The sequence below is a fragment of the Emydura macquarii genome, unplaced genomic scaffold, assembly GCF_026122565.2.
Source record: "Emydura macquarii macquarii isolate MOO-44397 ecotype Brisbane River unplaced genomic scaffold, CSIRO-AGI_Emac_v2 contig_1253, whole genome shotgun sequence".
Classification (NCBI taxonomy): Eukaryota; Metazoa; Chordata; order Testudines; family Chelidae; genus Emydura; species Emydura macquarii.
The window spans coordinates 94,619,448-94,633,919 of NW_027131390.1; the positions used below are offsets into that span (position 1 = coordinate 94,619,448).

Below are 14,472 nucleotides of genomic sequence, written 5' to 3' on the forward strand. Positions count from 1 at the left end.
ATGTTATTGTAGGGGCCAGCACACAGCAGGCAAGTTCACATGTTAAGGGTGGGCAGCAGAACTGTCACCCATCCTTCCCAAAGGGTTTTGCTTGAGAAGGGCAGTTTAAACTTTGGCTAGATTTTCAAGAGAGGACCCATATGTGGAGGCTACCTGGAAAATTGATTGCAGTGTCTTGCCCCCAAATCTTAGGCTGGCTCCAGGCCCCCAGAAGCAGAGTAGGGGTTGTGGGGAGTCTTGTGCTTTACTGGAGGGGATAACAGTGGTGGCACAACTGGGCACCCACTTTGGGTTCTGACAGCTTGTACTGGTGGAACCCAAGAGATGAATCCACCCAGAGAGGTTAAGAAACATACTATTTCTGTTCATAAGTCGCAAGGTTACTAAACCGGGGTTCTATTTTTACTCCCATTCCCTACTCTGACCACTATCCTACTTATACCATTTTTTTTAAATGAAGAAAGAAATGGTTCCACATAAGAGTTTATTTTAATTGTCTATCTTTATAAAGGGCCAAAGAGACCACAATGTACAAATTTTACCACAAACTGCTTTTACTTGACTGGTGTTACTGTATATTTTGGACACAGAAGACTTGCATTTTTAAAATTTGGAAGCTACTAAAAAGGTTGCTTATAGTTTTCACTTCACTACTCAACAAATCAGTTAACCTCACAAACAGCCGCAGTGCTTTTGCCCCATTTCTAAACAAATAATTAATTGCAAGGTTTTATAGTGAGGTCTCATATTTCTAAGACTACATTACTTTTACAAAATATACTATGCTATGAAATGTTTATTAGTATTGTACATGAAATTCTATAAACAATTAACTCTAAAAAACATATCAAAATAAATTAAGTAAAAATAATATTTTGCACATTTAAATTTTCTTCCATCCTCAGATCAAAAAGCACTTTACAATATCCATGTTTTACAGATGGAGAAACAAAGGCACAGAGTGGTTTGTGACTTGACCAAGGTCACTAAGGGAGTCAAATGATAGAACAGGGAATAGAATTTAGAACCCTTGATTTAGTCTGTTGCTATAACTTCCAGATCATGCAGCCTGCCATTTTGTTATGCAGTAGCAAATAAATATTCATAATACACATAATATAAATATGCAATTATATATAGGGAGAATATATGATGGGACGGTACAAAGATTTTATCAGGCACGGTTGTCATGGAAGCATAATTCTGAAGTTGCAAAGGCATAAATGAATCTTGCATTTCAACCTGAAAGTGTTCCAGTTAAACTTTTGAATTACATATCATGACATATGCAGTCTCTAGATGTCACATATTTTACTGGGATTATTTTTGTAACTCTCCATCTGTTCAGACAGATTCCCTTAACACTAGGAGTCCAACTGTTCAAACTCAGACAGAGAAAAAAAAATACATTTTCCTAAAACCTCTAAAAACTACCTAACAAAGCTTTTCTAAACATAAAAGTTTCATTACCTGAAAAAGCTACTCTAACACGAAAAGGGACTATGTGCTCCCTGTAAGTACTCAGTCCCATTTGCTGACTTTAACCAAAAAAAGTATTTGTTTCTACTCCTGTTAGTCCTGCAGAGCCTATCCAGTCAAGAGGAGAGCTGGTTTCTATTGTACTTTGTGCAAGTGTTTTGTTTTAAAAAAAAAATTCCAATCTATTAACCCAAAACAGACCTATTGATGATGATGGGGTTACACAGGTGCCACTGTGGGCATAATTGCTTATGATGCATGAGGAGGAAAACCCAGCTTGACTCTTAGAACTGAACTGGATTCCCTTCAAGTGCTCCAAATAATATGTTTCCAGGGAGAGAGAGTCAGCCACTTGCCTCCACACCCTTATAGACACCAAACAATACATGGTCTATCCTCTCTAAACTGCAGTCTTCATGTTACATTTGAAGTTCTTGTCCCTAAAGGGCATTGTTACCTGAATTACACCCTTTTCTCCTCGTTCTCATTTAAAAAAAACAAAAAACACTCGTGTCACTTAAGATTCCCCCTCTTAATTCAAACTTTGTTTGATAGGTCTAATCTATGCTTCCCAGTGGTGTTAAACCAAAACTGTCAAGATGGATTATCATCTAGTCAGAGTGGGAGAACACATTACTGAATTGTTAGACCATCTGGTTTATTTTTAGGCATGCTGGAGTGACTCACCCTTCAAGAAATTGTAGATAAACAAGCTTCCAACAGAAAGAAAATATATATACTGCAGATGAACTGAAATAGTGTGCTGTTAAAAGAAGAGTGCCATCTTGCCACTGTCCTGGAAGTTAACCCCTCAACAGTAAGCTTAATATTAGAAATCATCTGCTAATAAACTTTTCACATAAAACAATTTATAGGGCAACCTAGGGCTCTCAAATAGAGGAGTGATCTACTGGTCTGTTCACAGGACTGGGAGATATTTACAATCTCAGTTCTAAACTTGTCTACTTTCAGCAAATCATTTAACCTTTAATGTATCAAATTCCCTATCAATAAAATAGGAATGCTACTAATTTTGTTGTAGTATTACTTGACAACCTGCTTGTTTAGGGCCTAACTCTGAAGTCTTGAATAACATGAATAGCTCCACTAATTTCAATGGGAGTTGCAGTTGCTCAGCACTTCCCAGGTTCAAGCTCTAAAACATTACCCTCAGATGACTTACCATCTATAACTCTCTGACCACTACATACAACTCCTGAAGAGCTGCTCAGCAATTTGAAGGACTTCAGAAAAACTGAGGAACCATCTCCTGCACCTCCCAGATTCCAGAAAGGAACACCTCAAACAAGAAATCACCACATGCCTCCCACAACTGGGAGGGGGGGAGAAGTGGCGAATCAGGAAACCTACTTGGACAACATGCAAGAAACCCAAAACAACTATCAAAAAACCCTATGACAGCTATCCAACACAAAAACAAAAAGTGGAACCAACTACAGCAACTCCATAACCCACTGAAAACCTTCAGAAGAAACCATAGCACCAGGACCCAACACACGGACACTACATGACACCCCAACATCGTCAATTTATCATCAAGACTACCCCTAATTGGAGTTGAATTATCTGTATTCTCCATGGGACTGACCTTCTGCCCCAACCTCAGAACCTGATACCATACTAACATGCGGAGAACAAGAAAAGAATTATTTTGCTGACTCCACCTCAACAAATTCTTTTGCAACAATCACGACACTACCCACAACTACCAGTCCCCACCAACAGCCATAGGAAAAACAAATCATCTTACTGGATACTCCACAATGGATGAAACCACACGTTTGAACATTACATCAATAGCTTCAGGGGGAAAAAATTGTCTGTGAAATCCTTAAATATCACATCACAATATCTCCACCGCTGAGAGAACAGCTATACAGTCCTTGAAATCCAAACCAGATAGTGCTCAAACCAGCGGACAAGATGGTGTCAGAGTCTTCAACTGTGATGGCTACGTTAACAAGGCCAACCAAAAACTCTCTGATACCATGATAAAGAACTCAAAGATGACTCCACAGCACAATTCATCCTAGAATTTAAGGATATTGATCTAACCCTTCCCCAAACATCTCAAAAAGAAACTCTATATCCTCATTCCCCATGAACCCACCCCAGGTACCTTCTACATGCTTCCCAAGATACACAAACAAAGGAACCCTGGCAGACCCATCATATCTGGCCATGGCACTCTTACTGAAGGAATATCAGGACTCATCACTACACAAAGGACCAGTTTACTCCAGAATAAAACCAACTTCCTCCAGAAACCCTGATACATCAACAATCTCCCTGAGAACACCATCCTTGCCACCATGGATGTCACCTCCCTATACACAAACATCCCTCACAATAATAGAATCACTGCCTGCTTCAATTATCTACAAAACAATGGACAAGACTCACTATCTACCCCAAATACATTGCTTCAATGCAGGAAAAAAAGGGTTCTGACACTCCACCCTTCATTATCAACTACCACCCCACACTGGACAGCATATAGGGTATCAAACAATTACAATCCATACTCGATGGGAACCAGATCCTGTACAAAGTCTTTCCTGAACTCCATCTTCTGGTCTTTGAGCCCACAAACTCATCATCAGGAGCAAGCTCCCCACAGACTGGGACATGCCAATTCAAAGCTTCATTAGACCCTGCCAGAAAAACAGATGCAAAACGTGAAGACATATCTCCACTGCTATGATTATAAATATCCCCTGTAACACACCTTTCAGAACTCATAGATCCTACCATGCCTATCACAACATGTAGAGGTGCATCTCATCCAGGGCATTATATGCCCAAACAACAACTATGTAGGTAAAACCAGACAATCACTATGCTCTCAAATTAATTCTCACAGAAAAATTGTAAAAGACAAAAATGCATGAGTAAGGCCCTACTTGAATTGTGGGATAATTATCAAAAAATTGAGGCTGAGTTGTGGACAAGCCATGAAAAAAATCACAGAAAAGTAATAATGGACCATATTATTTGTGGTAATAAGGTCCCTTATTACTTTTCTGCAATTTTCCACTGTCCGCAGCCCAAGGCTGAGAGCGAGGTCTCCTGCTGTCAGCTGCCCGGGGCTGACAGCAGCCACCTGGGGCTGAGAGCAGGGGTCCCGCTGTCGACTGCCCGCAACTGAGAGCAGGGGTCCCACTGTCGGCCACTCGGGGCTGACAGTGGTGTTCAAGGCCGACAGCAGGGGCTCCTACTGTCAGCTGCCCGTGGCTGAGAACACTCTCAGCCCCAGAGTGGCCGGGGTTCCCACTGTGGAAGCCTAATATTGTGGGATCCACAATTTCCACAATATCGCAAATTAAGTAGGGCCTTACCTATGAGGTGAACATGTTTCACAAAACCATCATTCTGTATCTGACCTCATCTTCAAGAGATGAGCTTAGGAGCTTAAAATCAAACTCTAGTGGGCACTTAAAACCATGGACTAAAAACACTGGATTTATGGCTCATTACAACAATCTGCATCCCACTAACCCCCCTTTTTTGTGCTTTGACTGCAGAGGTGTTAACTGGCCACTTTACCTTGAATGGTCTCTTACAACATGTGTTAACTACTTATGTTAAACAATCTGTTCCAGCTTTTATTTAGCTGTGACACTCTGAATACCTTTCCCAGACCCGAAGAAGAGTTCTGTATAAGATCAAAAGCCCATCTCTTTCATGAACAAAAATTGGTCCAATAGAAGATATTATCTCACCCACCTTCTCCCTAATATCTGGAAATCAATATGGCTACAACACTGCAAGTTAGTGTTTGTAAAACACTTTGTACATGAAAAAACTCTATATGGCTGCTATTATTACTATTATAATAATCTACCAGGTTTATTATTTATTTCAGTAGTTGCACAAACACACCGTTTTATTCTGAAATGTGGTTTAAGCTAGCCAGGTGATTCTGCCAAATCATGTTCTGATCTGTTGAGAAAATTGCCCCGAACAAAGCCACTGAAATTAACCATTATTTTGTTTGGAGTTTCATTTTTTAATTTTATAATTACAGCAGTGGAGAGAAGATCAGTGGGGAATAAAGGAAATAGTGAGCATACTTCATACAGACAAAATTAAAGTGACAGCTGATAGCTTGGCTAAGTATTACAACAATTTGATAACTTATTATACTTCTTTGGACAGAATGGCTTATATAGAAGTCCTAAAGAGATATACCTTTTACTGGCTGCATGATGGAAAAACCAACAGGTGAACTTTTACATGGTGCGAGTGGAGACACTATACTGCAGCGCACAATGGAAAGACCCTGCTGTGGCTTTGACTGTGATGAAGGTGGCAAAAGTGTAGGAGGTGGTGGCAGCTTCTGACTTGAATGGTCGTTATAAACTATGAAAGCAAAAGCAGTGAATAAGCCTACCATATAAAAATCTAGGAGGAGTTAGTTTCTCATGACCTCTAGTTGTACAACTTACTTCCCCCTGCCCATAGTTCAAATAATGCCTACTATTTCCACTCCTTCCCAACATTACCTCTCCATTTTTGTTCTTGGTTCAGCTGATGAAATCTAGAACCTGTCTCCTGAGCACAGGAGCTAAATACACTGCTTCCACGATATACCCAGTCTCTGCTGGATCAGGTGCAAAATCAACTCTCAAACTTAGATGTCCTAATTTTAGACTATATGTCCAGCTGGAAGGCGATACAATCATCTCTACTGAATAATTATTCTAAAGGGATCCACCATATAGTTTTATTCTTATTCCTTTTTAAAATATATATGTGGAACCCTAGCCTACACAAAAACCATAGGAACCGATAAAGTTTAGGAAAGTGAATTTGAACAGAAGTTGCACAAAAGTTCCAAACTGTTACATGTAAAATTACTGTTTTATTGCAAAAGTTATAAATAGTAAGGAAGAAATATTTTAGTAATTCCTTTATCTTTCAATACACAATCTCTTCATTAATAATTTAGTTTGTGCTTGCAATCTCCTCGTCTCAACTCTCAACCACATATACAAGCATGACATACTGAAATACATCACTACATTTTAGAGGAACAATTTGCAACCCTTCCCTGACATGAGACAAACAAAAATGAGAAATCAGGTTAAATCTCCCATATAACTTAATGGCATCAACTGCTGGTTTTAAAATTTATATCTATAGAGCTAATGCACGAATTAATTCTAAATTGCCCCCTTCAGCAGCATTTATCAAACTACATAATAATAGCTAGAATCTTTTTCTTAGTAATTCAGCAAACATAATTCCGTTTAACTTCACCAACCACCAAAGTTATATTCTCATACCTGTACACTGTTGTCCTTGAAGCTGCTGGGAATTGCACGGGGAAGATGTTCTAGGAAACTGTAACGGCTCTGATCCTGGAGGCTGCAAATATCCTACTGATGAACTGCAGTAAAAAATACAAAGATGACATATAGATGAGAATTAAAAAAAATATATATGAATCAACCACTTTTGAATTAATTGACAATGCTATAGGTGACTGGGATTTTGATAGCAATTCCCTAAAAACATATAATGCCTCCCCCCCAGTATCTGCTTTTCTCTGAAAACAGAAAAGACGTAACCAGTATAACTATGTCTACACTAGGGGTTGTACCATCTAACAATCTAACAAATAGAGTCACTGCCCTCCCCCACAAACCCAACTGTTTTACTGGTACAAGAACTGTGTGTACACCAGGACTTAGAGGACAGTAGACTACATCTTTTCACTTCTGTCCTCTGAAAGGTATTGCTGAAGTTTACTATACAAATAATTTTATGAACAGTTAGTGACACAAAACCTATCTACAAGCAAGAAAGCTCAAATACAAAACTTTGTATATCAAAAAATACCCCCAGAAAAGTTTCCAGGATCCTGGGTCCAAAGATTATAATGTCATTTAGTAAATGTAAAGGCTTAAACTAAACAAGAATAAATTTAGAGGACAGTTAGACATAATCCATCAACATTTTGGCCATAAATAATTTGCTGGCTTTGATGAATGCAGAAACAATGAAGATGGTGGCAGCTTTTGGTGTGAATTATAAGTATAAAAGTAAAATAGCTGGACAGAGGCCCATAAAGCACGGACATTGTGGATATCTTCCTTTTCTCCATGTTCGTTTTCACTTTGTTTAATGCACTGCCTCACAGTCTGATTCCAAGCACCCCCAGTTTCTTCTGTCAAAGCCCCCACGTGGTGAAAAAGGATCACTATCTTTGCTGATGATAGCCTGCAGCTTTAGTTCCATTGACAGCAATGGGAGAATTAGAGGGCTAAAATGTGGAAGATGGAAGGCTAAAACCAGAAATTAATGAGTTCCCTTTAAAAAATACCATGAGACTTGCAATAAAGTCATATGAGTTGGTAGTGCTGAGCATAAAGAGTTAAAGAGTTGGGCCTTAATGTTTACAAATTTAAGAGCCTTTTCTGGTATTCCTTGCATACCCAAGCTTCTATTTTGGCTTCAAAAGGAGCACTGACTGTGCAAGGAATGCAGGACTGGGCTGAAGGCCAGGAAGCAGAACAGAGAATTGCCTGCTGGCTCAAAGCCAGACAGCCAGAGCCGGCTGAAGGCAGGAGAGCAATGAAGGAGTTACCCACTGACTTCTCCAGAGCAAGAGGGCTGGAATCAGAGGAACCATGAGAGGGCCAGGGGAAGTGAGAAATGCTCCTCTTGCAAGAACGCTCCCAGCAGAAAGGCTGAGGGGGTTCCCGCTGGGACAAGAGTGTTACTCCAGTTGGAAGGGCTGGGGGTGGCTGTCCAGGGCCAAAGGAACAGAAGAGAACACAGTGTGTCCGGTTATGGTCAAAGAATCTGGGATGTGGTATGTGAGGAGGTGTGGGATGAGATGTTGGGTGATCTTAATGATTATTTTGCACTGGGGGTGATTAAGGTCTTATTTTGGGATTTATGGATAACTTTCAATGAGTTTTTTAATAAATCAGCCCCAAGGAGGGATATTATTGAGAGGGGAAGAGCCTCGAGTGAAGTTATTGGGTTGTCTGAGAAGTGAAACTGAAGAAGGGTGCACATATCATGCCATAGCCTGCCAGAAAGGACTGCACCAGGTGGGGCTACTTTATGACAGACCTATTATGTGTTAGTATGCTGTACTGGCATGTTTCAAAAACATTTTGATAAGATAAGGTTCATACATTCTTAGGAAGCACAATGGACAAAATGTAATCATGTAGGACAATATTCCTAATATTAACGATCATGCACAATGGGAACAGTGGGCCCAAATCTCCCTGTACTGCATTGAAAATGTATTGGCAAATGGTGGTATAGTTCATTATCTGTACAGCTGCAACGTTTACAGACATAAGATTATGAAGGGCACTTCTGGAACATGGCAGTATCAGAATTGAAGAATATAATTAGTTTCACTTTACCTACATTTGCATAAACAGCCAGCATTACACACAGAAATCCCCACAAAATCCTGAAAATGTAATATACATTAAAAAGAGTATTACTGAAGTGGAGCTCTCCCAGAGGCAAGGTGACTTACTGGCTCATCAGGGATTGTTCAGAATAAACTGATTTAATTTGGGAGGTGGGGATGAGGAAGAGCAGTCTAGAGATTTAAGGGACTACTAAATATAGAAACTTTTCATGCATTTGTAATGCCAGCAAAAGGGTAATTTTCACAGTTTCATTCTATGTAAAACAATTTTGCAAAGCACACATTTGAAACACAGGTAAGTGACAGACATAACAAGGTACCTCCCCAAAATCATTCAAACCAAAAATTCAACTCATTTCCCTGTCATCTATTTCCTTGTCTTCCATCCAGTCGCCTTTTCTGCATATTTCATTTGTTTTACAATTTCAAAATGCACATTTACTGCCTCACTTCCTCTCTCTTCCAACACTGAATCTTGAGTTTGGAAGGCAAGCACATCCTCTAGTCATTGAGCTCTCAGTTTGGCAAAGTATTAGCAGATACTTAAATCCATTGCACATGCCAAACTTAAGTTATATGCTTATGTGCTTTACTGAACAGTGAAGGACTGGTGGCTAACTGAGCACTTTGTGGGCCAAAAGGAGACTCTGGTGTTTCGACTTCACTTGTTGTACAACTGTGTGAAACTGTGTGTGTGTATGGTGGGTGGGGGGGGAAGAGCAGTTTTGGGGTAGATATCAGGTACTGACTACTGCCAGAGCCAGGATAGTAAGTGAATGGAACAGCAGAATGGCACATTTATGATTTTAAGCTTAATTTCAGTGCAAGCAGGTGGGAAAAGGGCCGAGAAAGGTACCTTTACTACTACAAATTGAAAAAAAGACTGACCCTACTGACCATGTTGTCTTTACGGTGTCTTACTATAGACATTCTGTTTTGTCATTTTCCCAAAACTTAAACACATGCTTTTCATTTAGGATAAAAGATGCCACATAAATACAATTGAACGAATCAGTGGAAATTTAACAAAAAAGAATCAACCAGGGTTTAAAAGAATCATGGAAGGAAGTTATTCAAATTTAGACTAGAAATAAGGTGCACATTTTTAAGAGTGAAGGTAATTAGCCAAAGGTTGTAGTGGACCAACTTACTAAGTATTGTGGTAGCTTCTCTATCATTTGAAGTTTTAAAAATCAAGATTGGATGTTTTTCTTAAAGATATACTCTAGTTCAAAATGAAATTAATTCTGGGAAGTCCTAAGGCCTGTGTCATACAGTACACAGACTAGATGATCACACTGGTCCCTTCTGGTTTTTATAATCTATGAATCACTGCTGATTTATACAACTGCACTCCTAATAATGGCTGTATTTCCAATGTCTTCAATTGTTTTGTGGTTTGTACTTTGGAGTGCCTCTTTGCATACTTCTGATTACTCTAAGCTCAGTTTGTAGAAATAAGAGAATTTTCCATTTTTACCACAATAAGGAAAATAGCATGATAAACACTTACTAATGCAATATAGTGGCACAAATTCAAAGTTATTTCTTTACTAGATTAACACTGTGCTGAAGAAACATTGTTTGAAATCAACTACCATATATACTTTCAAGTAGGCTTTGGATTGGGATCTTCCATATTAAATGCACATTTAAACAAATAACAATTTTGAGGAACAGTTTTTCCAAAGTGCCTAACCATATGACATGGGCCCTTCTTTCAAGACTCTAAAATAAATCAGTTTCTGTGGCTTATTTCAACAACAATATAACTGTGCAAGATACTACACACATATGGAATATCCAAAGACTATTGTGTCAAATTTATAAATGTTGTATGTATCTTTGCGGGCTACGGATTATATTCTGGCTCCATGGGGGACCTAAAGATTTTCTGGCATGAATTAAAATCACTTGGTGGGGGATGAAGTTTGGGGCGGGAGGGTACAGTGAGTGAGGAGTGATTAATGCAAATCTCTAAGCAGTAACAAGTCTGGAGATGCTTCTCCTCACGGGAGAAACTGCATATGCTAATTCGACCTGGCTCAAGAGATCTCACAAAGAACTGAAAACTACATAAAGTGACCATCCAGACCCAGGATAGGAGGTCATTTTCACCTGATCCAAGAACTGACATGAGACTGTGATCCAGAGGGACAGGTACTGCCAGAGGACCAGAAGTAGTTTGAAACCTGTCAGGGTTTCCATGTGAAAGATGGGTGATAGCCAATAAGCATACCTGGCTTACCAGATATCTGTTGTTCTAAAACATTCTCTCTGTAAGTCTTTTATTCTGAATAAATGCTACTTTGCTTTATGAAGGATGGCTGGTCATGATCATTGACCTTGTTGTTGCCCCCAAGAGAACAGGACTGAAGGTGCTCACTAAAGTCTGATGTGCTGAGGTAACCACAGTGCACAGTAGTAGGAACTGCAGCCTGAATCCCTGACTTAAAGAGAGAGAGCATGTGTTGTGGGACTCCATCCCAATAAATGTTTCAGAAGTCTAGCTATCACACAGCCTAAGTAGGGTACTCTCAAAGAGGCCACCAAAGAGTCAGAGGTCCAATCACTTTGGGACCTATAACAGTAAGCACTGATTTATTTTTAATGTATTTCTTTTTAAGTGAGGATCTAGCACTTAATTAAAAACAAAACAAGAATCAGTCTGGGACAACGTAAAGCTGCTTATGGGTAGCATACTCTAAATATCCATTAGACAAGAGCACATCACTACTGAAGTCTCTTGAAGCTGACAAGATGCTTTGATTCCATCTCTGCTTAGGTCAGATCAAAAGTAGAGAGGCTATTTTCAGACAAATCAGCTAAAATTTCAGTTGTTCAGCGGGGTTTAAGTAGAAGAGTTCGTTGTGACACACCAAAAATTCAGTGTGTGCTAGAAAAGGGCATTGAAAGACACAAGCACAAAGAACATCAAATGATGTAAGAGTTTGTCTTCACAGGGCCACTCGGGGAAGTTAAGCCAAATAAACTAAAGGTGTGAATTTATAATGCATTAGTTAAAGTTCACTGAACCACTGTATGGATGCCCTCACTCAGAAGTAAAGTGGTCTTAATTTGGATTAGAGAACCAAATGGAATGACATTTCCTGCTCCCTCATTCTTCCAGCAACTAAGAGCCCTTTCAATCTCTTCTCCATAAAGCTTTATAAGCATTTTGTTAACTTTAAACAATGATTCATTCACGGGAGGGCAGCTTCACACATACCCCTAAAAGTAGCAAGAGGAGTGGGAGGAAACTTGCTGCTCAGGAAGCTTATGTGACAGACTGATTTGTGAGACAGAGCTAGAGAATGTAACAAGAAAAACAGATGCTGGAGGAGGGTATTTGAAAAGATAGACAGAAACAGGCAGTTGGAGAAAACAGAACAAAGATCAAACATGGAAAATGAACACAAAATAGAGGTTAAAACTAAACACAAATGGAAGAAAAATAATGAGAGATACAAATAACATTAAACCACTTGATTGTTATTTTAGTTTAATTATTTTCAACTACATAAGGCTAAAAACAAAAACATAATGAAACCCCCCAGACAACCTGAATTTTGTTTGTTAAAGCCCAGAAACAAAAGGATTTGGGAAAATTATTTAAACTAAGAGCTGGGGAAAATCAAGCAGTATGTGAATCAGACAAAATATTATTTCCTAGATACTTAAATACCTCTTTACTGCTCACATTGCTAGCGAAGTTATTTATTAAACACCCTCCAGTAGGTAGAACACTTTTTGGACACACATAGATCTTGTGCGTCTACATCTTTTTTTCTTGACAGTCACTTGGTGAAGTTTGAGACCATTCAGCGCTGCAGGACAGTTTTCTACTTTGTATGTCAAAGTGTTCCAACACAAAAAACTATTTTGGTAAGAGCAAGACGACCTCATTAGCTATTGGATTGTCTGCACTGAATGTCAAATAGCACTCTCTAGAGAAGCAAAACATCCCAGATGGAACATAAAAGACTTAGCAGCAAAACTTGCCTATATTTTTGACCTGGGAGTTAGCCCCTACTACGACACTGCAGCTGCTTTGGAAGTTTAACAGAAGTCTGGAGTGATGAAGGATCATCATGTATGAAGGTCAAGAGTTCAGAATCCTTCAAGTAAATAATGCTATAGAGCAATGATTCCTTAAGCACTGCAATACAAGAGTTCACATCTGAGACAGTGCTAAAGGAGCTAAACCTTTTCCATAACTAGAAAAAAAAAAAAAAAAAGCCATTTGCAAAAAGTATTAGTTTGCTACAACTTCTTGAAGTTCCATGACTCATAGTACTGGGCAAGAGGTTTTCAGAAGACATGGATTTGTGCAGCCAGAGAAAGATTTATCAGTAATGGAACTCTACAGCAAGTGCTCAAGAGGTTTAATTCTTCTGTGGTTAAAGAGTCTGTCTTCATGCACATGCAACATTCAAGAATCAACAGCATATAAAACACAAAGGCACTGCCCACACAAACAGTGAGGCTAAATACCTGAGCTCATTTACAGTCAACAAGGTAGGTAAGAGTTAAGATATCTATCAAACAGCTACTCCAACCAGAACAAAGCCTGAATGTCCAAAAAGATCTTATCTTCTTGGTTCAGAGCGAGGTTTGTGCCAGCAGGTTTAGTTAGCCTACTTTGGCACACCTACTTATCTTCTTTTCAGACAATGCTCCAACAAAGGCAGAAATCTTCATTCTCAATCTACTTAGAGGACTCAAATTTCTATTACTGTCCCTTCCCAAAGTCACCTCTGTGACAGAACTAGTGACTAAAGAAGTCTCTCCAAAGCTTTTAAGTGTCATGGTAAAAAGGAATTATTGCATTTCCTGGGGCTTAGTGTAAAAACATTGTCCCTTAAACGATTCAGCAAATATTCAAACTAGAAATTCTAACTCTGTTATAATAAACTACTTTGAGAAATTTTATTTTATTTTATTTTTTAATCACGGGTAAGTGGGTCCCAATTACTGAAGATACATAGTGTTCTATTTACCTTGCATGAATAAAAGGAAATAAAGATAACAAGAAAAATATATAATTTTGTTACCTAGCTGTAAGAAGTGGCCACAGAGTCACACTAAGAACTAATACTGAAAATACTATGATACAGAAGCAAACTCTCTTAGGGGAATGCAAAGTAATAAGCAGGTTATTGAAGATCAAGTTACTCACCTTATATTATTCTGTTGACCTGATGCAATGACACCGTAGTAAACAGGTATTCCTGTTGTGGGCAGTCCTTGATTTGACTGGCTGGGAATTATAACAGGCTGCTGATATGTATGCTGGGGCATTCCTTGGGAACCTTGAGGCACTGAAACCTAAAGATTAAGAATATTTCAAGACATTTTCTTTTGCAGACAAGTTCCTCCTCTGCCATCAGACCACCTACACCACACAAGTATGTTACAATACAGATAATGTTAAACACTAAAATGCACATTCATTCCATAATTACCCTATTAGAGATTATTACCCATCCCAGAAAATTCCCCACCTAAATACATATTTTAACAATTCAATTTTTGATGAACCTGTGAAGTCTGATGTATTTCAATCA

At 38.9% G+C, this 14,472-nt stretch overlaps 1 protein-coding gene across 3 annotated transcripts in view; it reads right to left on the minus strand.

The window, feature by feature from the left end:
• R3HDM1 (R3H domain containing 1) overlaps positions 1-14,472 on the minus strand; it is a 118,735-nt gene that overhangs the window by 14,334 nt on the left and 89,929 nt on the right. For 2 of the 3 annotated variants that reach the window (XM_067549525.1, XM_067549524.1), the window contains 3 exons: positions 14,085-14,233; positions 6,789-6,892; positions 5,692-5,862 (listed from right to left, as the gene is read on the minus strand). In XM_067549525.1, coding sequence (XP_067405626.1) covers positions 5,692-5,862; positions 6,789-6,892; positions 14,085-14,233 — 424 coding nt within the window. The remainder of the gene's footprint in view (positions 1-5,691; positions 5,863-6,788; positions 6,893-14,084; positions 14,234-14,472) is intronic. The other variant, XM_067549526.1, reaches the window with a different exon arrangement.